The 25,417-nt window shown below is 45.1% G+C and overlaps 2 protein-coding genes across 5 annotated transcripts in view; one reads left to right on the forward strand and one right to left on the reverse strand.

The window, feature by feature from the left end:
* rab3gap1 (RAB3 GTPase activating protein subunit 1) overlaps positions 1-5,086 on the forward strand; it is a 29,471-nt gene extending 24,385 nt beyond the window's left edge. The window contains exons 21-25 of one of the 3 annotated variants that reach the window (XM_018764912.1): positions 322-425; positions 536-651; positions 1,160-1,262; positions 2,059-2,079; positions 2,703-5,086. In XM_018764912.1, coding sequence (XP_018620428.1) covers positions 322-425; positions 536-651; positions 1,160-1,262; positions 2,059-2,079; positions 2,703-2,948 — 590 coding nt within the window. In that variant the 3' untranslated portion in view covers positions 2,949-5,086. Of the gene's footprint in view, positions 1-321; positions 426-535; positions 652-1,159; positions 1,263-1,977; positions 2,024-2,058; positions 2,080-2,702 lie in introns of those variants that run through there. The other 2 variants (XM_018764913.1, XM_018764915.1) reach the window with 2 other exon arrangements.
* Positions 5,087-5,765: 679 nt separating this feature from the next.
* zranb3 (zinc finger, RAN-binding domain containing 3) overlaps positions 5,766-25,417 on the reverse strand; it is a 38,096-nt gene continuing 18,444 nt past the window's right edge. For both annotated transcript variants that reach the window (XM_018764910.1, XM_018764911.1), the window contains 14 exons: positions 24,336-24,455; positions 23,121-23,240; positions 22,490-22,669; positions 20,985-21,152; positions 18,694-19,069; positions 15,128-15,313; positions 11,635-11,732; positions 10,865-10,966; positions 10,446-10,588; positions 9,616-9,753; positions 8,324-8,681; positions 7,844-7,946; positions 7,070-7,201; positions 5,766-6,707 (listed from right to left, as the gene is read on the reverse strand). In XM_018764910.1, the coding sequence (XP_018620426.1) occupies positions 6,637-6,707; positions 7,070-7,201; positions 7,844-7,946; positions 8,324-8,681; positions 9,616-9,753; positions 10,446-10,588; positions 10,865-10,966; positions 11,635-11,732; positions 15,128-15,313; positions 18,694-19,069; positions 20,985-21,152; positions 22,490-22,669; positions 23,121-23,240; positions 24,336-24,455 (2,295 nt within the window). In that variant the 3' untranslated portion in view covers positions 5,766-6,636. The remainder of the gene's footprint in view (positions 6,708-7,069; positions 7,202-7,843; positions 7,947-8,323; positions 8,682-9,615; positions 9,754-10,445; positions 10,589-10,864; positions 10,967-11,634; positions 11,733-15,127; positions 15,314-18,693; positions 19,070-20,984; positions 21,153-22,489; positions 22,670-23,120; positions 23,241-24,335; positions 24,456-25,417) is intronic.

The raw sequence follows: 25,417 nt of genomic DNA on the forward strand, positions 1-25,417 counted from the left end.
ACGTACAACTGATTTGCTTTTATTTATCCGCACAACTACACGATAAGAATGCACATCAATATATAGCCATAGCAACAAATAAATTTACTGGAATCGCAAAGAACTGCAGCGATGACCCTCCAACGCAAAATATAATGCACAGTTTATCATTTAAATATATATAAAGTATAATTTATAAAAATATATAATTTTAACTGTGAAGAACTGGAGACCTGTCATTGCTGCATCCTACAGCTGATTTTGTCTGGCTTTTTCATGCCACTGTGCTACAGTTTGGCTGGCGGCATCTAACTCACATTCCCCTCGTCTGTTCGTCCACAGAGGCAGCAGAGGACATCCCATCTGTGCGCAAGGCCATCCAGCAGCTCACGGGCAGCGCTAGCAAGCTCCTGCGCCACCCAAGCCCCGACTACAAGAAGCTGGAGGTCAGGATGACATTTGATCGTGAGAGTAAGGGAGGATGAGAAGCAACCAGTATTGAACCCTCATGCTGCCCACCCCCACCCCCCCGGGGGTGCATCTGTTTGCACAGCAGGATGTCATCAACCAAATGGTGGAGGTGGAGACGGTGATTGCCCGTGCACGCTCTCTCAAGGCCAAGTTTGGCATCGGGACGGATGACAGAGGGGAGGATGATGTGGAGCTCGAGAGGTATGAGGACGATAAGCTGTCTCACTGCTGAGCTTTACCCTGGCCCTCTCTTAATATCAGGATGGATATTATGGTTTTAACCAGACTCTTCAGTTGGTCATATCTCTTAGCAGGCTAGGGTCACAGGGGTGCTTTTTTCACCAATAGGCAGCAGGCTGGTCTAATCCATTATTCAGTAATAATAATTATTATTAGTGGTAGTATTTCTGATGTGTTAGAAAGATTTATGTAATTTGTCTAACTACAGTAACAAGGTTTACTGAACAAGATTTAAAATCTGTGCATCCTAAAGCAGCTACCTGGAAGCATCAATTAAAAAAGAGATGACTTTGAGCTGTAAGGTAGTGAGTGGTAAAACTGTCAGGAATGAACAGGGTTGTGAGGGCCAACTGTTGCTGTTGAACACTCGGGGAGGACACCCCAGGGCGAACTGAAAGTGAAGCAGGATTATTGCTTGGGAAGGCGAATATCATATCAGCCCATTGTGTGACCCTGACCCCACCCCTAGGTTTGTCAGCTTGCTACTGGAGGAGCCTGAGGCTGTGGTGGTGGGTGCCAGCAGAGGCCCTGCAGGCAGCATCATTCACCAGATGTTTGTCAACGCTCAAAGGGTAAGCTCACAGCGCCCCCTGCTGGCTGTGGAGTGCCAGAGTTGGTCAACATGTGGCCAGTGTTACTTGCTGCGGGTTTTTGCCTCCTAGTAGTGGTGCTTTATGCTTCCAGTCATAGTAACGGCTGATAAAGAGTATGCAGGTTCACCTGCTGCCTTTAACCCATTCAAACAAGGTTGCATTCCTAAGGGACAGCACTTTGAAGCACTGTGTGTGGACCCATTCATGGTTAAAGGGACTGCGCTCCAGGTTGCACGTGACCGCCAAAGGAGAGCAGATCCAGCTGCAGCTGGCAGGGTGGTCCATTATGGTATTCAGTTCTCCCTTCTCTCCTCAGTCTTCAGAAGTGCAGCTCCACACACATTTTGTGCTGGACACATTTCTGCATGTTCAACAAGCCTATTTGTTGCCAAGTTCTAGAAAGAAAGCCACTAATTATCACAGGCATATGTAAAGGGGTTAAAATCAGTAGTTCTAGTCTCTTGAACACTGAGGGGAAAAAAGCAGTGTTATTAACCCATTTACTTACAGTATATTTAAACCTGCAGCTATGGCTCTGAAATTGGTGACTTGGCATTAATGACCTGCAGTGAGCTGAGGGCTGTTGGTGCTTTGCTGTGGTGTTGCCTTGTGCTGCAGGCATATGTGTGCTTGCTGTTTCTCTCTCATGCACCGGCTGTTTTAGGGCCTTTTAGATATTTGTTCTACTGTGCAGGTCACCTCTGATGTCTTTTGCATCTCTCTGTCCTCATAACCCCCCCCCCCCAAACGCTGCTTGTCTGCTGTCCATCTTCAGTTGGCTGATCCTACTGATGAGGTAACACTAGACCCACCGAGCCACTGTATGCTGTATTGTAGTAGGGAGGTGTTAGGAGGATGTGTACTGGATGCTGTTCAGTTCTTACATGTACTTGCTAATCAGCCTCTCTGTTGTGCGTTTGCTTGCTGTCATACACTGTGGGCTCAAAAATCAGGGCTTCTTGATCGACATGGAGGTTGGTTGAGTTCCTTATGCTGGTAGTAATGTAGTTCCTGCAGTTTCTGTGTAATGTACGCGTAGCTGTTATGGAGTAGTAGTTACTGATGTATACCTGCTCACACAACATGTCAGAAATAACGTTAGTCCTTAATATTCCCATAAAACAAATTTTTATCCCATTTTATTGTTGGCAGTTGAGGAGATGGTGATTTGCAAAGACAGTCACTAACTTATGACGAACTTGCTAATGTGTAATTTATTTCTCGTTAGTAAAAATAGATTTGGTTAATTTACAGCAGGGTTCCAAATACTTTCACATCTTTTCCAGTTTCAGTGATATTTCAAAGATTTTCACAGCAATTTGAGTAGTGTGTGTGAGGAACTTGTCTTAATGTTTTTCCCATTCAGTCCGGGGAGGCCGTCTCAACTGACGTCTCTACAATGAACTCTCTCCCTCTTAGGCAGCTCTCCTAGCACCTGGCGAGGACGAGCCTGGCCGTGGGGGTCGGGCAGAAAATGGGCTGAAGACCATTGGCAGTGGGGTTCCAGACTTCCCAGCGCCAGCAGGGAGGGAAATCCTGCTACGGACATGTGTGCCACGCCCAGCGCCCTACTCCAAGGCCCTCCCCCAGCGCATCTTCTGTGTGCTCATGAAGGATGACTTTCGCCTGGCCGGAGCCTTCTCATCAGACATGTCATTTTTCTGAGGGCTAAGTAGAGAATCAGAAACTGGGATGGGGGAGGAGGATGGGGACCACTTAAGGAAATGGGGCAGAGGCCTTTCAAATCCCAGAATAGCAGTCACACCCTTTCAGCCAAGATGTTCTGTGTTTGGAAAGTCCTGTGGTGGGCGCATCTGTGACCGGACCCCTCAGCCGCTGGCTGAGCATCACTGACAAAGGAATGAGGGCTAAAACTCATTCAGGCAAAGCAGTTTACTAAATTAGTCATATCTGTTCGAAATATTGTTTGCAGTATCAAATCAATAGGTAGAATCAGTTTGTTCTCATGCTTGGTCCTCACTAGTATTTTGTATTGTGCACAGTTGCCCTATTACATAATGCAGACTATTTAGTCAAGAGCCATAGTTGTAAAAACAACTTCTATCCATATGTAAACACGTACATTTAACTATGTGTAGCTAAAACTGTGCCACACCCCCCTATCCAAAGGTAGGGGGGGTTCAGTCCCCTGTGCTCTAAGTGAAGATGTAGCTGTGGAGCCACTTGTGGGTGTAAAGGAGATATGTTGTTGCTCCATTCCACTCAAGATTACGGGTGTGTGTTTTTGGCGCTCACATGTGAATTGGTAGTGTACAGTTCACTTCCATTTTTTCACCTTGCATGCATGCAGAAATCATGTCAATTACATTTAATGTTATTCTAGACAGTGCTTATTGAAAGTGCAATTATGTCAAATATTGTAAAGTCACAGCCTTAAATACCACCACACAAACATGTGCTATGGTTTGTGTCAGGGCAGTTTCTATGAACACTAATGTAGTGAGCTCTGTATTTAGCTACTTTGTGCAAAGTCAGTGCAAACTTAAAATATATCGGAGTCTGACAAAATGTGGAACCAGCAAAGGTCTCTTGTTATCTGACTGTATCGGTCTCCTGGTGAACAACCCCTAGTTACTCACTGTTAAATGGATATTAAAGTTTTACATTTTTATCTGCGAGCTGTGACCCGAGATGTGCTGTTAGATGAATGGTCCCATGTTCTCAGAACACCTATGGAATGGGCTGCTGACAGGGTGTGGAGCAATAGAGAAACCTCTCTGGCTTCTGTCCCCATGCTGCTGTTGCTGTCAAATTCACACTTTCTATGTTGCTGCAGTATCCTGTCATTCACACATGGCTGTGATGTTGAAACACAGCTCCCATGTGATCTGGGTTTCCATGTTTTTTCCGCTGAGAAGTAACCTAATGAACACGCTGTCTGATGGTTGATGCCTGGATTGCCTGCGGAGCCCTGCCAAACCTGCACTAATTTGCCACTGTCACTAAACCACACCACACCACACTACACTGTCCTGTAGGCATGTGGGCTATAAGGTAATGAGATGGGAGGAAGAGACAGTTGAGAATGCACACAGGGTGAGCTGGTGCGAGCAGTGAAAAGTAAGAGACAGAGTTGGGGGCGGGTCAAAAAGCTGGGGCCACAATGTAGAAAAGACGGAGAAGGGTGAGGATGGACACTTGACAGAGCCTAGCAGGAAATGAAATGAAAGTAGAAACAAACTGCCATCAGCTAAACTTTTTGTAGAAAAATAGATTATTCCTAAGTACAATGGGACAGACAACTTCCTAATGGATTCAGACCCTAAACAGAAGGGGAGCATTAAAAGACACTCAAAGACTATGCAAATTCTGAGAGCAAAGGAGTCGTACCACTCTGGCTGTGACTCAACAGCTGCTTTGACAGAGCAAGACCTCAGCAAGAAGTGACCAGAACAAAGACTATTTAATTCTCTAAAAACAGGCTATTGCTAGGTGCAGAAACTGTTCTCACTGGTACCAGTAATGAGCCAAAGCCACAGAAAACGCCAACATTTGGCAACACGTTTCGAGGTTCAGATAAAGCGTGCGTGGAGGATGTGAATGTGGCGCAAATCAATGAACGCAAAATGTCAGCATCGATTTGGCTCTCGTTCAAATCAGCATCTGGCCATTAAGTGGGCAGAAGGTCACCGCCACATTGCTGTTTCTCAACTTTTAAGTTAATGACTGTTGCATTTTTCTGCTCTGTTCCATGTTTACTGTAGGAGTTGTGCATCTATCTTCCAACATGTAGTTTTGTGCAGTGAAATTATTTTTTAAAAAGTGCAGCTGTTTTTAAAATGGACTCGCATAAAATGCTACAAAATTAACTGCATCATCTTTATTCACTATAACTGGGTTTACTTTTTATTTCACTGTTACATCGAGATGCTGAACACCAGAGACAAACGGGCAACTTGGCTGCAGTAATGGAACACACAACAGGCACAGATCTTTTTACAGGTGTGCATAACAAAGCAGGGACTAACTTGTTTTGTCAGTTTCTGAAGGAAGATGGAAACATGGTTATTAGTAATCAAGTCCCAAATGCTGCCAGCACGCTGTTGATTTGATCACATCCCCTTTGCCATGCTTAGCATCTGTTCCAATTACACCATGACTGGTGGGAGACAGAAATAGGCACAATTTTTTCCCAAGCAGTTCATTAATCGAGTGCTGTTATTCCTGACTCTAAAAGAAAACAAGCGCCGATACTGTTGGATGAGCGCGATTAAATCCACACAGCCTGAGCCGTTTGCACTTTGATGGGGAGCTGCTAACTTGTCCTGTAGCGTTTCTATAAACAGAAAGTGAGCTGTGAAACGGTTTAATATTCCAAAGCATTGCTTATCATTCAGGTCTGTTTCCATAGTAACTTCCAGCACTTTCTACCCTGCAGCCCCCACCTTAAGTCTACTTGTGTGAGAGGCAAACGTGCAGGAATAAATGGGAGTGATAGCTATGGGGGAGGGGTGTGACAGGCAGCCACACACCATCCCACCCCCCTCTTTTCCCTGTAATGGCAAGAGATTGGAAACATGTTGCTGTCAAAGGTATAAACACGTGAACCTTTAATGTTTCCACAAAGATGTTTTTCCCTGAGCTCAGGCGTCAGTCTATTCACACTGTCGAGTTGCAGCCCATCAAAGAGAACACAAACAGTGAGGGCCGTCAAAGAAGAAAGCTCAACACCAAAGATAATTAAGGCACTTTTATTATTTTGTTAATTGTTCATGTCGATCATCTCCGTTAGCAATTAAAATGACGTGTTCATCTATATTTTTACTGAAGTACTTAAAGAAGCCAAATGAGCAAATGGTATTACCCAGGTAAGCTGAGATGTATGCAACAAACCCAGCGCATGTGTTTGTTGAAATGTAAATCAACTTGTTTTCCACCAAGTTTGCATAACTTAAAATAGAAGCGGTACAATTTGGCTGAGCTTGTCATAAATCAGACCTGGCTGTGAGGGAAAAGCTCAGGGGAGAAATAAATTTTAAAGAAAATAAAAAAAAAATAGCCCATAATGGTGGACTGCAGGCCCGTTGCTCAGCATTTTCCAAGCTTTGGCTCAGGTCAGGCCTTCTGAGGGCTCCCCAAATTGGCATGTTTCCTGTGATCCAACCTGAGCAACACCAGCACAACACCTGGAACGCTCCATGACGAATCACTCGGAGCACTGCCAGAGGGTCACATACTGGTACCTTACATTGCAATCTGTGTCGTCCTCCTGCCTCAGAACAATGGCATGTCAAAGGGGAAGGAGGTCCTTAATAGTGACCTCGCATCGGCCCCACACCTTGTTGCAAAGTGTCAAGAAAGGCATCACTTTCTGATGAAGAATCTGGTAATGTCAGAGGCCACCATGGAGGCAGATGTTTCCTTCTTCATCTGGCTGCGGTCTTTGGCTTGCTGGGCTGTCCTCTGTAAATACACAGACAAAAACGGCAGCCTTCGTAAATTTCCTGCATTGAAACAGTCTAGAGAAAAATTCACATTGACTTATACAGTTGATGCTTTACTCCAAAGCGACAGTGTTAAACTAAAACTGATTACCCATTAATACAGCTGGGCCATTTTTACTGGAGCAGTTAGGGTGGGTACCTTGCTCAAGGGTACTTCAGCAGGATCTAGAATTTGAGCCTTCTACCTCCAAGTCCAGAGGCAGCAGCTGCAACCACTACACCACCTGCTGCCCACACTCAGAGTAGCTTCACATCAACTAGAGAAACTGGGCTGAAACTGAGGAGTCTGAAGGCAGCTTGTAGCATATGGTACTCACTCACCTCTCTGTGGCATACAGTGCACAGGGTCTGCAGGTTGTCCAGAGAGCATTGTCCACCTCCTCGGTACACAGGTTGGATATGATCTACTTGCCAGAACTGCCCCTCCAAGGGGCTCCTGATCATGTCGTTCAGCTATGGCAGAAAACACTGGCTTTTACCCCATGCGCTCCAGGTCTTGCCCCACTACCACTGCAACATGTGAGGTTTATTGCAAAAGATGAGCTGGATGTACCGAAGTGAACATTCTATGATGCACTGTTAGCCACTTTGTCCTGCAAAGCCTTGTTTGCCAGGGTGTCTGCAGAGCGGTGGCATGGCTGAGCCACTGAGAAAGTGTCTCATAGTGATGGAGTCTGTATGAGACACTTTCAGAGGCTGTGGCATCTCTACAGCGGGAGGCAGTGGAGTGCAGCCATCACAGCACCTCAAGCAATCCCTGACACCGGCAACGTTGGCATTTCAATTTGAGGCAAATCCACCCGGGGCTTTCATGTCTTTTCACACGGAGAGACCCAGGGGAGAGCCCGGCGACAGAAATCAATCCCCGCTCCCGCATACCCCCCCCCCCAATAATTAGCACGAGTCCACAGGGATACAGGAGGAAACCAGCCCCTGGCCCCAGGTCGATACCTCCCACAGAGCTGTGTGTGTTTATTGTCCAGCGCCAGCCACTTTCCTTTGAAGGCGCTTACACTAAGTCCAGACATTGATTTGTGAGACAGCGCTGTGAGGGGGCCAATCGATGGCGGGATCTGATATGGGGAGCACCCCTACCCCCAATACTGCTGTTGGCGCCTCCAGGCCAGTTATCTTTCCCTGGCACAAAGCCACAGACGAACAGGAACAACAGCTCCTCCTGCACCATGTTGTACGGAAGCTGAAAGGTGTAAAACACACCCTTTGTGACCTTTTCCTCCCAGCTGGCTGTGTTCTTCACATACAGTCACAGCTATTCGTTTAGCTCTTGATTTCCTCAAAAGCAACTTACACCGTTAGGCTACCTATAATGGTACACCCATTTACAGTTGGGTAATTTGTACTGTATCAAGTCAGGTCAAGTACCTTGTTCACAGACACAAAAGTAGGAGGTAGGATTTGCAACCTTTAAGTCTCAGTCTCAAGGCAGCTACTGCTCCACCTGCTCTATTCCATTTGTGTTGCACATAAGCTGCTTTTCTATCTCTTTCGGCTGATGTTTTGCAAACCAGGCTTGGTGTTTGCCCCACAATTCTGGGGCCAAAAACAAAAATGTACCTGTTTGAGGGGCAGCTGAGCCAACCAGGTGCCTTCGAGGATCTCCTTCCTGCATGCGTGAGGAGCATCCCGAATGCGCTGAAACAGCTGGTGGGCCTGGAGGCCACAACGCTGGCACACGCCATGCTCCACCTCCAGCACTCGTGCCCGCATGTAGGCCTGGCTGGAGCGCACCTGGAACTCCTCCTGGCAGCTCTGCTGACAGAAGCGCGAGTCCCAGGCCTCCCCAGAACCGCATGGCAACTGGCAGGACAGACAGAGGGGGGTTCCTGTGCTGTCAACAGCTTGCAAATATCCTGCCTCCTCCTGCACATTTGCTGGGTCTCCAGGAGGGGTACTTGAAAAACACCCATCACTTCTGTGGATAATAAGAAAGGACCCTGTGAAACAAATGCACTTTAGACAAAGCAGGAACAAGGCACTTTATAAGCCAGGAAGCACAAAACATCAATTTGCTGATCGTTTCTACACGAGTCCTTTGGCTCTTTCCTGTGAAACAGGCTACACTGTACAAGGCTGAACTGAAAACCGCACTGCTACTGGACCTGCTTTGATGCTGAAAGCTTCTGTGATTAACTGGACTGTCTTGGCCAGGAAGCTTTCTGCAGTTCCCATGGCAATATACACCACCTGAAACACCTCCCCCACATCCCTCAGATAAATGAGTGCAGGTTCTAAGGGCTCTTCTTAGACCCTGAAGGACCAGAGAACCATACACTATGAGGGTATACGTTTCTTTTGAGCCCCATGCAGACGTGTACCAGACGTGACTAGATTTACGGAAAACTGTATTTATGTGTATTTTCTAATAAATCTGTTGTGGCCACTAAGCAACACGAAAGGTACTGTTCTTAAAGAATCTCCACCTTCACCAAACTGGCAGTCAGTGCAATTCTTTATATCCAGGGCTGACACTAACTACCTTAGCAGAGCAGGGTGTTAATCTCAAAACGTGTATGAAAACATCTAGCTTCACGAGGAGGAGCGAGAAAGCCATGGTCTTGGTGGCTGGATGGAGTTGTCTGCAGTGGCTCTTTTTGGAAGACAGTAACGTATGGCTGGGCTTGGCATGAGCATGGAGCTTACATCTATCACACACTTGTACATGTAATCAAAGATGGTGATGCAAGCAGTAGGATCTGTGCACAGAAACCTCAGTTAAGGATCAAACAAGACCGCCATGCAGAGAGCACTAGCACAACACATTTCGACTGCATGTGGTTCAAAGCCCCCCAAGCCACCACCAGCACTGCCACAGCTGCCTCCACCCTCTGCAGCGAGATATGATGTACTTGTCTGGAGCAGTGTCAGCCCGCTGGGTGGTCCTGCTCTTGCCAAAAAAGGTCTCCTTGGTGACAACTCGCACGGTGCCCCTTTTACTCTGTGCCTTGCTCAGGGATGCCTGGGCCACGTCCTCCCTCGTGAGATACCTGAGCGACGGCAAGACACAAAAACCCCCAGAGATGATCAAAGAGGCGGCACTGTGATGGTTTACACCATTTTTGTGTATCGCCACGTAAGGGAGGCTCATTCTTCAAAGAGTTTGACGTAGAACAACGGGTTGAAAAGAAGAGCATGAAAGGTGTTTCCTGCTGGGTGGCAATGTGCAAACTGACTGCAGCAATACCTCCGCAAGAGGCCAGCATGGAGCTAGGAGCAATCCCCCCTGGGAGCTCCAACAAGACACATCCCTCTGCCACTTTCTCACCTTTTAATTAATGTCGGCTTCTGATAGAGAGATGAGATACTGTGCTAAAACATGCTCTGCAGCTGTGTGACGTGAGAATAGAGATGCTTTCCAGCCCATTACTATCTCCCGACAATCTCCTCTTCACTTTTTGATGAACACGTTTTGCTAAGGACCTAATGATCTAAATGGTCTCCTGACATATCTGACAATAAATAGATGAAGAAGCATAAACAATCTAAAAACTGGCTCGGTAACATACATACATCCTTCAAAACCTATTCTGGCCTGGACTCCTTGACTGAATATTTTACACACCCACAAGATTTAAAATTATGTTAATTCTCCTCAAACATTAATGTTCACCCCATGCTAAGTGTAATGTCCCCAGTGTGCCTGTTGTGCGCTGTGTTTGGAGGACGGACTGCTGCTTGCCTCTTTGTGATGCTCTGTCTGCGCTGGCTGCTGAACAGCTCCTCCAGTGCCAGTGTGGGTCTGTGGAAGAGGCATCCGCTGCGTCGGACCACCCTCTGCTTCATGGCAGTCAGGGAGCTCCACTCCCGCACAAAGTTCAACACCTGACAGTTAGGGTTCAGCGTCATATACTCACAGACTGCAGTGGGATGCCTGATGCTATTTGTCTCTAGCTGTGCATCTAATGTCAGCGAAGCGGCTGCTGTGGTACCGATGGTCAGAGCAACAACCCAGACTATTCTGGGAAACAGGAAGCTGTTACCTTGATAACTTGGCTGTGGTCTTTACTGGAAGGACTGTGGCCCCCAGGGCTGGTATAGTCACCCCACATCAAAGTGTCTGCCTGCCGCACCACTTCATGCTCAGACCCACACACTCACGTGTCTCTTGTTCTCCCTGTGGTTGAAGTCCTCAGGAAGGTCCTCCCAGTTCTCCAGCTTGATGTCCATGGGGATGAAATTGCAGTTCAGTGGAGTGCCATCCTATAGCGACGGGGAAGAACACAGTATAAGAAAAAGCCTTCTAAACAGAACATCCATCTCCAAGAATGTTTGCCATCAGACAAGTCAAATACAGTCAATACATACAGTATGTCCCACCGTTAATCCATGAGGTGCTCAGTTTACGACCAGGAAGCATTTGAATATCAATTATTTAGGATCAATAACTAGCAGCAAGGCATCTCTGGGAAGTTAACAACAACATGACAGTTTTACTGGCAGCTTTTTTTTTTTTTTTTTATATAAAAGTCAGCAGTATTAGGTCCCAATAATCTCATTATAAATTTGAACAAACCCTGTGGGGAAAGGTGTTGCCCCGTGAGGAGCCACACACAAAAATGACGGGATTTAGGGAAGCGTGGCTAAGCATCTGAATGACTGCTCCTCTGAGCCTCATGAGCCACCTCATATCACATAAAAGATTATGTACACCTCTGAGTATTCTTTCTTCCTTATTGCTAATTTTTCATACAATTCCCCCATAAGCACTTTTCTAAGCTTTAACACTCACCGCACTAATGCACAACTGCAGTGATACAAGCAATCGCTTGGAATGGAAACTTTATATGTAGTATGTGATTGGTGTTCCAGGGGGTGGGGGGCAGCAGGAAATGGACAGGTGAGGAAGTAATCTGCTTTTTTCTTTCTACCTTGGTGTACAGGTAGATCCTGTCTGTGTTCCTGCTGGCTTGGAACTTCAGGCCCTCATACAGCTGGACTGGGGTGTCAGTGTGTCCTGTGCTGTCCACTGTAGCAGGAGGATTCAGAAAGGGCAACACATTATCAGTCCTTTTGCTGCAGTCCCACTTCAACTATTCTCTACACTGTTTTCTCATTACATTTTACACTGACATTCATTTATTTAACAGAAGATTCTCCAAAGCAATGTACAATGATTTTTGCATTTATATGTATTAATTTAGCTGACACTTTATTCCAAATAATAACTAATACTCACAGTTATTTACCCATTTATACAGCTGAGTAATTCTACTAGAGCAATTTAGGGTAAATACCTTGCTCAAGGTTATTACAGTTAGGATTTGAGCCTGCAACCATTGGGTTCAAAGGCAGTAGTTCTAACCACTATGCTACCAGATGTAAGTAGTAATTCACCTGACAACCTTGACTTAATTCTTGATGCATTAAACTACGTACAATCATTCCCCATGTATACAGTAAAGCAATAATATAGACGCTCTTTCATACACATGCAAAAACAACAGGGAATTTTTAATTCCAATTTACCTAAAAACTCAAAGCAAAGCAACCAGCAGACACCTACATAAACAAGAGACCATGGAGACCATGCAAACTCCACACAAGCTGAACTGGGTTCGAACCCATGTCTGATTGCTTGGCCATTATGTACAGAGTGGAGGAACGGACCTCCATAAGCACAGGAGCTGAAAGCGGAGGGCGTGCTGCTAGCGCACCTGAGCCACATGACGTGCAGTTCAAGGCAGTCATTACGCCCCCGCCTGCACTCACCTCACAGGTCGCTAACATTGGCCAACCACTGCGTTCTGCACTAATGTGCCTACAGCGGGATTAATATAGCCTGGCGGCATCACTTCAGAAATCAGACGGCGGGGGCCACTAAATTGCACTGAAGCGTGTGTCTCAAGCAGAGCGGGGGCGCTGCGACAGGGGAAGAGTACTCTCCTCAGAGGACGAGGGATAGGAGAGACACCAGATGGGTGATGGTAAGAGGCTTTGCCCTACTGGTGCGGGAGAGGAGATGTTCCAGGGTGTTAATTGAAACACCTCTCTGTGGCATGGTGTTCTCCTGCCTGCCCCCATCCCCAAACTCCTCTTACATTTTATATTTAACAAGTTTCATTAGTTAGTTGCTGCTGTTGTGGAACTTAAAAGTGAACGAGCTCTGGCATGCTCCCTCACAGGAACATAAACTAACATAGAACAATTAAACCAATTACTTTCGACGTTCATTCAATGATGGCATTTTTGCCACACTGGCCATATATTTCCCTCTGGATGAGAATGTCAGAAAAGATAATTTCTCTTCACATAAGCCTTTCATTTACACTTTCCACTATGTCTGTACTGAATGTGTTAAACTGTACCATCTTTAATTGTCATTCATTTTTTTTTCCCTACAAATAAGGAGAAGAATTGGTGAAACGAGGAGGTCCTACAAATAGAAGAGCTGGTGGAACAAGGATATCTTACAAATTGGGAGATGAGTTGGTGGAACAAGGAAGTCCCACAAATAGGGAGAAGAATTGGTGGAACAAGGAGATCCAACAAATTGGGAGATGAGTTGGAAGGAGGAGGTTCTACAAATACAGAAGAGTTGGAGGAACAAGGAGGTCCTGTAAATTGGGAGAAGAATTGGTGGAATAAGGAGGCAAAGATAAGTTCTGGCAACATTCAAATTGGAAGGGACTCAGCTAAACTTTGAGTGAAGCACGTAGATAGCGCTGTACTCAGCTGCTCTAAGCTCCTCAGCTATTTCCAGCAATGATCAGGGGAAAAAGCTGAAAGTGTGTGAACAAGGAAAAGGCACGAGAAAATGTAGTGACTCTGTGCTTCTATAGGTTCTTGAGCTGCTTGAACTAGATATAACAAGGCAATAATGTCAAATTCCTCCCCTGACACGAGTTCAGCATCAAACTGACGAGGTAACAGGGAGTTGGATGAATGAGTTCCTTGCTGCCTCCTTAGCTGTGTATAACAAAAATTAATACACTGTTTCTAGCAAAGGCTGGATGCCTACATAACATAATAGTGTAGGTCAAACTGGCCACAATAGTGAGCGCAAAGGAAAAAAAGGTAGCTGGCAGCATAGTGGTTCGAACTGCTGCTTTTGCACCCAAAGGCCGCAGGTTCGAATCATACCAGCCATCCAACTGTAGTACCCTGGAGCAATGTACTTACCCAGTAATTGTCCCAGTAAAAAATTACCCAGCTGTATAAATGGTTAAATAATTATAAGTAGCTTAATATTACAAGTTGCTTTGGAGAAAAGTGTCAGCTGAATGGAAAAAAATTAAATGTAATACAAATGTCTCCTACGTCCCTGGGAATTGCCACAGAAGAGCAAGGAAAACACAGCACCTCATTTCCCGATGACACTTGTTAACTGAATGTGTTTAAAAAAAAAAAAAGTTCACTTAATGTGTATGTGAAAAGTAAGTGAACCGCTTGTCCCAGACGGGGTCGCAGGGAACCGGAGCCTACCCGGCAACTCAGGGCGTAAGGCCGGAGGAGGAGGGGGACACACCCAGGATGGGATGCCAGTCCACCGCAAGGCACCCTAAGCGGGACTCGAACCCCAGACCCACCAGAGAGCAGGACCCGGTCAAACCCACTGTGCCACCGCACTTACTTTTCAGTTGTACTGTAAATATACAGCCACACTGTATAAAGAGAAGCTTCCGGAATTGGTACTAAAGCGTCTATCAGAACAATAAAGGTTCAGCCAGATTTCATCAACTTCCTCACAGCTTTGTGATCTGTATTGATGTATTTTATGTTTTTTGCATGTTAAAAAAAGTATTCATTGTGAACCTAGGGATAATTTTTTGACATTTGATATTCAAAAACACATCCTGGATGTAACCCAAGCGATTCTTGTGGAATACCCAGAACAGCTCCATGACTAGAGTTCAAAATGAGAGTACAGAGGAGAAAGAAGTTTGTACAGAAGAGAACTGACAAAATATAACAAATTACTCTTTTTTCTAGGCTGTAAAATAAATAACTTGATGTCTGTGTGCCATGCATCTTATTTAAGCAGTGCAGGTTTTCTATGGACTGAATGTACTTTGTGAATATGCCATATACACTCTTATTAGTTTATTTTTTTTCCCTTGGGAATGAAACCCACACAAGTGCATAGTAATTAAACTTAATCATGGGCAAATTAAAACTGACAGAAGAAATATCCATTTCAAGATATTTTAAATCCCACCTTCAGCAGAGAAGAGAGGGGAAAATGACAATATCCTCTACCAGATAATGATCCACAGCCCCCGAGGAGATGGAAAACTGATGCCACTTTCATGTAGCAGTTGTGACGGTTTTATATCAAAAGGGTAATTGTTTACTACTGTAGCACACACAGTATTGCAGAGACACACATACACAGAGACAAGATGTCCACCAGAAAGGGGTTACCATGTGTGTGGTCTGTGGGTCCTGGCTGCTGCTCTGTTCCACAGTTCTGTGTGCTACCCGGCTCCGGCTCATGCCTTGCGCTCTCCGTACTAGGTGACGACATCTGGGGGCTGGGGGTCAGTGCGGTGGCACAAGGACTGGTCTCAGCAGAGAAGGTCTGTGCTCCTTTTTTTCGTGACAGTGTGGCTGATGGAGGGACACAAAGCACAAGCACCGAGTAAGAGTACTACAAAATAGACAAAATAAAAACCAGACTGTATTTTGCATCATTGAGAGACAATCTGAAGTCAGATTGTCTCTTGTATCTTTCACTACTTGAAACCTGCTTGGTTGCCCACATCACCTGTGACGCATCTAATGTTCAGCAACATTCAGTAAACTTACTGTCCAGTCTTCAACAATGAGTCCAAGAACACCCTTGGATGCAAGACAGTTCTTTCAATGCCAGATTTCATTTAGTTTCACTCCACTCCTTTACACACACTTGCCAACAGGAGACATCATGAACACTAACAGTTCTCAGTGCCACATATAAGAGCAGGCACCTTTTCCACATGGTGGGAAAACACTGCAGTGGCTGGAAGGCTGCTAATTGCCTTTCTTCTGTGAAGCCCGGTCCTCAAAGGCCAGCCTCCTATTGATTCCCACAAATGTCATGCGAGTTTTGGGGACCTCACACTCCCTGGACACGCACACACGCCACCTTTTTCTGAGCCGTTACTCCAAACTGCTTGATTTATTAAATCCATCAACTCATTGGTTTATTTATTGCTCCCCCCAGAGCAATAAATAAACCAAAACCAATGAGCTGATGGATTTCAGACAATCTGACATTCTATAAACATGTGTCTTAATCCTACAGTTAGAGCTGCAAGTTGTTTAAAAAATGGCTTGTTCCTTTCCTGCCTTTGACAGCAAAGGCAGCAGTGGCCTTGTTCTAGACTTGACTCCCCCATTCTGTGACATGCACACACTATGTACAATAATAAAAACGTGCATTTCACTTTCATTTCTCAGACAGTGAACCTGCAGGAGTGCCGAAGTGAGCAGAACTTATGAGCCAGGAGGAGGTGTGCCATGGCAGAACACAGCACACACACAAAAGGGTGACCGTTTGCTCAGGACCTACAAGCTCTTGGCCTTCCCTAGCTTCAAGGTTCTCCAGCACACCTGCTGTATAAAGCATCCATCACAAAACTCAGTGGATTGCCACCTGAGCTTTGATCACCAATTTTCCTTATTTAAGGACCTTAAATATTTCATCCAACCTCCTGCTACCACCAAGAAGTTAAAGCACCACATTTCTACTGCTGTGATTCCAGCAGGAAGGCTGCCATTTCTTACTCACCATTTTACCCAGAAACCTTAGCACCTGGGAGCATTGTGTCATTTCAGTGTTGGTTTTTGAAATGCTGGTTCACAGCAGCAGTGGCCTGTTGGCTGACATGGTAATATCATGCAGCACAGTGTGTAGCGCTAATGCCCCATAGTGCCTGGGCTATCCATTTGGACATAAGTTCAAATGAGGCTCAGTCACTGTTGAGTTTGCGTGTTCCCATGTTTGTGTGGGTTTGCTTAGGGTGCTCTTGCTTCTCACAGTCCAAAGACATGATTCAGGTAGACTGATGACCCTAAATTGCCCTTGTTATGTGTTTTTTTTTTCTTTTTTTAAAGTGTGTTAAGATTACTGTGGTGTATTGATGGCTGAGTGACTGTTGGGAGTTTAGTACAGTGAACCTAATACTGTAACATACCTTGGATAAAGGTGTCAGCCAAATACAAATTATTATTAATAATAATCACCTCCCCTTTCCATACTGTACATGAACAGCTCAGCCAGGGCTCCATCACTGAACCTGTTCACTACCACCAGGCTACTGCATCTTGTAACTGAATACTATTTGCCATGTGAATATGCCATTACTGTTCTTGTCCTGTAAGCTGTGTTGCTTTGTTTGCTGCAGATTACATTCCAACAATGATGGGAACTTTGATCCATCTCATCAACAGCAAATGCTTAAAGGAACACTAACTTCTTGAAACTGACTGCATATATTATACCATAACTGCAGTTTTCTGCAATGTGTCTTGTGTCTCTGCACTACCCTGCGAGAAGGGCTTGCACAAACTGATCACTGGTGAATTGGTTTATTCCAGCTGTGGACAGAAATTAATTTAGCCATGTGTTTTTGGGTCTTGGCTGAGCTTCCTGAATTCAACTCAGTAACTACAAAACTTTTGACTTACTCAAAAAAAAGGGGGGGCGGGGGGGGGGGAGAAGCAAGCAAACTAAATATGTAACAATGTGTGAAATGCCTTATCAGGAGCAACAAAATGGGTATGTCATCTGTGGGCAAAGTGTAGCATGGCCAGGAGCAGCCTAATTAGCGCACCGATGCGTCATGTGACGGGTGGTAGGCAGATGAGACATCAGCACAGAGCAAGGAGCGGCCGGTGCAAACGCACAGCCGGCAGCCTTATTCCGAGAGCGAGCGAGAGCAGCACGTTGCCATGTGTGAACTCCCACCGCAAGGTGATGGATAGAGGAGCGGGTGCACATTAACAGGCTCCAGACCTGGAGGAGGAACGACTGCCGTTCCAGAGTCCTATTAGGAGGCATGACAGCGCTCTGGCAGAATGACAGGGAACTTGGGGGCTTTTGCTCCGTGTATTCATCAGCCACACAAATCACCTGCACACAGACGTCTCCATCCTCACTCACCACGATCGATAGATAAATAAATACGCCTAATGTCATTAATTAAAGTAATAAAGCAGCCATGTTGTCACTGTTGTCCAAGTTTGATAGCGCTTGGGAGCAACCGCCCTGCCAACAACCCTATGCTGACTGTGGGCCTCCATGTCGCTGCTCACTACAGTCACATCCACATCACTGTGACAATCTGCAGAGTACCCCGAGGTGCTTTTTAAAAACTCCCAAGTGTGCTGCAAACTTTCTTTTCTTATTAGATACTGCACAAAAAATAACTTACAGGGCAAATTTTCCACATCTGCACCACTGAAAGAAAGAAAGCGGCAAAAAAAAAAAAAAAAAAACTATACCTGTTTTTCTCCAAGACACATTAAAAATCTAATATTAAATAGCTGATCTTTCTTTGTGCAATATTGTGTTGTAAATGTAATTTTATTGCTTACAGTTAAAGACAACAGTACATTTTCCACTAGTCCAAAAGGACTCTCATCTATAAATATGGCTCAGAAAGGTGCATGTTTGTATGAGATTCCATACCTAATTGTGCATGTGTAGTTTAAAGGCGAAAAGAATGTGGAAGAAAGATGTCAGTGGCCCTTTCAGGAGGCAAAGAACACTCCTTGCCACTGACCAGGATGCTTTGCTGTACAGCGTGTGTTATAAGCTCAGTTTGATGAGAAGGTCTTTACTCAAGGTCCTTGAAGGTTCAAGAACAGCTTTCATAAGTGTCAGCCACAGCAGCAATGAGAGACAGACCTAAAATAGTTAAAAATGACCATTAAGACATTCAGCTAGAGTGCTCCGGTGAAGTGAAAAGCTACAGCGGAAGGCAGGCCGAGGCAGCTATACTCACTGCTTCGGGAAGAGTGAGGTGACTCGCACATCTCGCAGTAGGGCAGTAGGCTGCTGTTCATATAGGTGCAGGTCTGGCAGCTCCACTGCTGCCTCTGATGTGCACTCCCCGAGAGCTGCATGTGGCCTGTGAAGAGGGACTTGGAGCCACCTTTGCCTGATGAGGACAGACTCTCCCTCCCTAATGCAACCCTGGGTATAACCGGTCGCAGCCTCTTCACCTGGGGAGTGACAACGTTGCTCTGATCTGTCCTCCTCTTTGGGGTCTGCTGCTTGCCCTTTACCTCCCTGTCACCCTCCTGCCGCTTCCTTTTCTTTTCCTCACAAGCGCTTGGAGAGAAGAACAAGCGAATATCCTGCTGCTTGTCTTTCTCAAACTGCGGGACAAGAACACACAAACCCGGAGGTGTGAAGAGGAACACACACATGTGCATCTCATGAACACAAAGCTTGAACTTCAGCACAGTTACTTCAGCTGGGATGCAATCTCTCTTTCAGTGCTGTACACAACACGTGTGATGCCCTCAGTGAAGCCTGAAATTAGAGCTTGTGGGAAACAGCACCAGGATCATTGTTCTCGGTGACAGAAGCAAATGGTACATTCAATTAGACAGGGCAACAGGTCAGCACAACCTGATATGCTCAGCTTCAGCAAATTGGAGCAAGTTTCGCTTGTGAAAAACCCACTGGAGTCAAAATTAATCTTAAGTGATAAGAGCATCTTACTCCAGCAAAGAATGAGGAAGTGTTCTGCAAAGCCAGAAAAAGTGATAAGTACAAATAATAATTCTTAACCAAATAATTACAGCACACGTGTACATACACACAATTTTCCTGTGCAATAAAAAAAAAAAAATAAAAATTCTTATACCCCCTCCAAATTTTTACAGCACAAAAAGCTAACACACCTTTCAGTACATTTAGTTTTAATGAAAAAGCTGTCCACAAGGTCTGTCTGTCAGTTTACTTTTCATTTTCAAGGAAAATGTCCAAATAAAATTAGAGAAAACACGCACACAATTCATTGGCACAAAAAATGTTCTGCCACCACCCGTACCAAAAAATTAAAATAAATAAATAAATAAATAAATAAATAAAATCAAATATACATTTGTCTGATTTAATTCATTTCAGGCTTTTCAGTCCTCAGAGCATCTAGAATATGTCTGTAATTCATTCAGATGAATTGATTTAAATGGAGTTCCACGTACTGTCTTTACAATAATTACTTCTTTTCATTTGCTGCGTTTAAATGAATATGAAATTATGGCATGCTTATGGCGGTCAGTCATTTTGTTATTAACTTGTCAATCATTTCCAAAGCAGTTATTTTAAAAGACCTATGATTACAAAAGGTTTAGAATTACAGTCAAAATACATAATGAAATAACTTCTGCAGGAACAGCAATTTATCTGGGAGGAAAATGTAAAAAGGTAAGGAATTACATATGAAGACATCTGCTAAAGGTACAGAAATTATTCAGCATTCAGGGGTTCCTGCTAACTTCATCAAAGGAGCAATTACACATTACAATCTCTTCTATTAATATGACCATCAGAACGACCAGTGCTTCGTCAATAATAAAAAAAGGATAAGAAAATATTTGATGGAAAAAAAATTGTTTAGAATGAATGTCTACATTCTTTAATAATTTGAATCGATATTATAAGCGCTGGGGAGTTTTATTCGTACACTGGAGCAAACTATAAAAAACAATTCATTAAAGATATTTTATTAAACATTATTCAAACTGGGGCACTGCCTGTAGAGAAAGTATATTTTGAATTATTCATCATCATCTTGCTTCCTTTTGCAGCAATTTTTATAATTTGTTTTTTTCTATATTACAAGTGAAAATACAAAAATATTTTCATTTTTACTTATTTGGCAGCTTGCTCCTACTTGCTAAAATGCCTTTACTGGTTGAGGTATACTATGTTTAACCTAATTTATAGAAATGTGTATAGAGAAATGTGCAGGGCTACAGGAAGCCGCTGCATGCTGTTTGTGCTGTAGCTAGGCTACCTGCTCTCACGAATTCCAGTTCATGTGGAGTGCAGATTATGAAACAATTTAAGTGGATATCCAGCTAATTGCTATGGATGTGCGACTACCACCACCCCCTCGGACTGTCATTTACAGCAATTTATCGGGACACGTGTTCTTGATGGGAAAGTTTCCTTTCGAAGGCCTGCTAGCACCGTGGCTAACTTTCCTGTGCTGAGTCTGTGCAAGTCTGAACTGTCTCGCAGTGGTGCATCCCTAATTGATTTGGATGGAGCCCGACTCACATGGGAGAAGAAGATGCCGCCATCTTGGTCATCCTCGTAGGCACTGCCCATGACTTCGGTGGGTGTCCACGCACTGGAAAAGTTCAAGAAGTCCCACTTCTCCGTGTCCCCAACCTCTGCCTTCAGGTACTCCTTCTTGCCATTTAAAGTGCTTCCTGTTATGGTTTCCTGTTGGATAGCAGGTGGCAGAAGGGTTGAAGAACTAAGACTTGTAATCAAAAGGTTCACATATCACCATGGGAGCACCTGCTGATGCTTGAGACAGTGGGTCACAGTCGCTGTAGCTCAGTGCTTACAAACCTGGAACTGAGGGCTCAGTGTTTTAACATACACACCTCTGTGCTTAATCTGAAATGCTTAAATTTCCATGAGTACAAGTGAACAAACTACAATGTTGTAGACCATTTCAAATAAACTAATATATTTTTTAAAACTAATGTAAACTAAAATATTTTTACAAAATTACAGTTTTTAACACCGAAAAAAACAGAAGACATGCTCAACTTAAGAAAACAGGGCTTGACTGTTCAGAAACATATACAAAACTCAAGGAAATATGGGAGAACACACGTGAGCTTTCCAAAATAGTTATATTTTTAGCAACGAGGTGGACGTGTTCAACAGGATGTCTTCATCAGCAGTGACTTTTGCTAAGCATGGGTACTCGCCCATATTTGCTTTAGTTTAAGGACTTTTTATTTAAAAAAAAAAAAAAAAAAAAAAAAAAAAAAAATTCCATGATATAATTGCACTTGAAATCCAACTGGAGCTCTTTCAGAAAGAAAAAGAATGTGTTGTGGAGACTAAGTGGCAAACCTAAACCAGCCAATCCCGTATAAGAACTGCTCGCAGTTGGGACTGACTGGGGGAGACTGTGTGCCTCACATCCAACATTCACACAGGACTTCAGCTTCATTTCAATCTTATTCTCATTCCTTTCATAGACAGGGGAAAAAGCTGACATTCTCAGATCATATCTTGAGACATAACCCCATAGCCTGCGGGACCCCTTTCACACGTCCGCCGTGGGCTTGATGACAGTGAGTGATTGACAGGTGGGACCAAGTGGGACACATGCAACGAGCAACCCCTCACACCTCTGTGGCCGGTCCATGCCATCTCATCTCCGACAGCTGGAGATGCACTGCCTTATACTATTACATTATTCATTTGCTTAGGAGACACAATATTTCAAAGCAAACAGCTTAGTTTCACACATCTTACTGGATGGTTACCACAATAATGTGGGATAAGTATAGCCTTCAAAGGAACAAGAGAAGTTTACTTCTCTTCTGAGAAAGTCTTCTGCATTAAGGACACAAAGAGAAAATGCAAACTCTGCACACCAGTTCAAGTTTAAAACATGCAGCTCAAAAGTTGAGGAACCAGCGTTACCCACTGCACGACTTGTATAACGAGAAAGTACACGGCATGATACAGCAGCTGCAAGTCATAAAATTGAAAAGGTCTTGATGAGCAGTACAAGGTAATAAAATGCACATCACCTTTCTGTTCAGCATGGCCCACATGACTGTGTCAAAGGTGCCTCTGGCAATCAAGTAGTGCACGTGCACCGAGCAACTCTGGCCGATGCGGTGAGCGCGATCTTCCGCCTGCTTCACGTGGCCTGGGTTCCAGTAGAGCTCCGCAAAAACGACGTGGGTCGCAGCCGTCAACGTCAAGCCCTGCAGAGCCACGCTGCCGTCAGCACTTACACACAGCTGTGATTCACAGTGACATGTTGCTATTGAAACGTCACACTGGCCAACAACTCACACAGGGACACTGAAAACCCAGATTTACAGTTCAATTAAAAGCACAAAACTGTGTTTCCCCATCTTCTTCCATGCCTCATCACACATGATTCAATTACTAAAGGAGTGCAGTGGTGAGCCCGGTAGCTGTGCGACAGATGACTTGATTTATTGTGTCACATATGGAGGGCACCACTGTTGGAGACCCATTACAGGTAAACTGTCATGTACTGCAGTGACATCTATACCATTAATGACTGTGATTAAGAACACATTTGTGGGCCGCTGACTGACGGCACACACCTTGGGACGGGTTCACACCTTCGTGAGACTGAAGCAGCAAGGAAAAGAAAACAGTGGTCTTTATGTGACTATGTCCCACCTGTCCTGCTGCCTGTATGCTGAGAATGGCCACACGAGTTTCAGGGTCACTCTGAAACTGATGCACCAGCTGGATCCGCTCCAATGACGGGACACTTCCATCAATACGGATGTAGCGAGTCTGGGAGGGGCAGAAGACAACACATGGATGGTAGGCACAGAGCTAAGCCTCTGACGTGTTTCCAAACAGTGACCATGTAACGTCCATCCTCAGCTCCAGAGCGGCTATGTCAATTTCATTCCAAGTACCCCAGTGAAAGCAACCAAAGCTGAAGTGTGGAAAGCAAACTTGGCACCTTAAGGCACACATCTCCTGCAGTGCCCACCAACTCTTCTCTAACAAGACGTGAATGTGAGAACTTTCCTGAACACATCCACAATGACTAACAGGAAACCCAAGAATAGACTTCCCTCGAAACCCGCTTGATGGCTTGTTTTGTCACATTTGTTCGAGTCGAGCCAAGCTGCTCTCGAGCCAATCATTGCAGGAATGCTCTGGGCCTCTATTCTAAGTCCAGTTACCGTGAATTGGTGTTGAAAAATTCTGCAGTGTGCAGAATTTGCGCATAAGGAGTTGTATGGTGCTTATGCCGAATAACACCTTTGTCTCCTTTTCTCACACTGAAAGTTTATCTTGCTGGCTTGTTGCACAGAAAGGTGCTGAGCAAAAACTACACAAAGTCTGAGAATACACGCGCGCACGCGCGCGTACACACACATTCATATATGGAGACATTTATGCTGGCGGCATTTTTACAGCTGATCATTTTGTCTTATTATTATTCACAAAAGGCTGAAGGAAGTCCTTTCATCTTCAACAGCGGGTGTTTAAAAATCACACAATGGCTTTCGCAGGACAGGGCTGATTTTTAGAGGCAGCTCACTGAGATACAAACTAGCATGGCTCATTTTGAAAACGAGCGATTTTCACAACTGTCAGCGCGTGGAGCTGTGAGTCACAGTAACCGGGCAAGGAGAACAGAGAACTCGCAACCTGCCTTGGCTCACCTCCTGAGACGCTCTCTGTCGTATAACACACATGCACGTCTAGACCCTATGTTGCAGGGGCCCCCAACATCAAATTCAACAGAGCTGAATGGAAGTCACTCGGACCCCATCAAACAGGCACTTCCATGAGGGAAAGAGGTGGTCCCCCACAGACACACCCCGGTCCAGCCCCTGTCAGTGAGGAAGGCGGCATGCAAGCAGGACTCACCTTGGCCTCGATCACAGCCTCTGTGCAAGCCTGAAGCATAGTGAGGTGATGGGCAAACACCAGGAACTTGAGCTTCTCGTTCTCCAGCATCATTTTGATGTAGTCCTTCACAGCCCCTGCCTGGAAGAACATGGTACAAAGTACAGTGGGCACAGCGGGTATGCCGTGTGTCAGCGCTCAGTCTGCACTCTTACATAAGTGCAGCACAGATGAGGCCCTGTCACTTTTCAGCGCTCAGCCACAGAGCCCACAGGCCTGCCATCCACCCACAACTTGCACTCCGTCACACACAAACACCAGGCATTAGCCACACAGAACTTGTCATTAGTCACATTGGCATCATTTACATTTCTATTCAAAAGGAACTTTTTTCATTCGGTAATTAAGTCGTTTTGCTAATTTCTCATAGCTTTCTTATTTTCCTATGTGCGTTCCTGTACCCCTGACTCTGTGCAAGAAGAAGGAAGTCACAGCACAGCTGAAGGCTGGAAGCAGGCAAAGACCACCCTTAGGGTTGACGCTAGGTGGGGAGAAGTGGTGACACCGTGCTTCTCGCTGAGCTCTTTCCCGTCATTGGTTGCGACGGATGCAGCCGGTCCTGCAATGCATCGACTCTCGCAGGTGGTTTTGGCGGAGGTTCCGTGCCACTAATTACCGTGGTGCTTGGGCGGGACAGGCGAACGGGGGTACTGCTGCCCTTTGTTCTTCAAAAGTGCCTCGCTTAGACTCCTCATTACCGCCTATTTTTGCCTTTGCCACTTTGTGACTGCATAAAGCTCACAATCTGTTCTCCTCACTGAAACAGATTTCCCTTTGAAACACGCTCACACAGGAGTCGGGCGCGGGTAATTGGGGACAGAAACTGGTGGGGTAAAACCGGAAAAAGAATTAAAAGGCAGAACTCCCCTCCACTGCTTGTCACAGCCTCCCCAAATGCATGAATTACAGATGCGCCATGCACCCATGTCTTAACACAACAGGCATGGCTACTGTCCATCTTCAGTTCCATCTATTTAAAACCAGGATGGGCCACAGTGCAACCCTCCAGTGTGGAGGACGAGCATCTTCTAACTGCTGATGAA

This window comes from Scleropages formosus, chromosome 21 (genome assembly GCF_900964775.1).
Source record: "Scleropages formosus chromosome 21, fSclFor1.1, whole genome shotgun sequence".
NCBI classification, from domain to species: Eukaryota; Metazoa; Chordata; class Actinopteri; order Osteoglossiformes; family Osteoglossidae; genus Scleropages; species Scleropages formosus.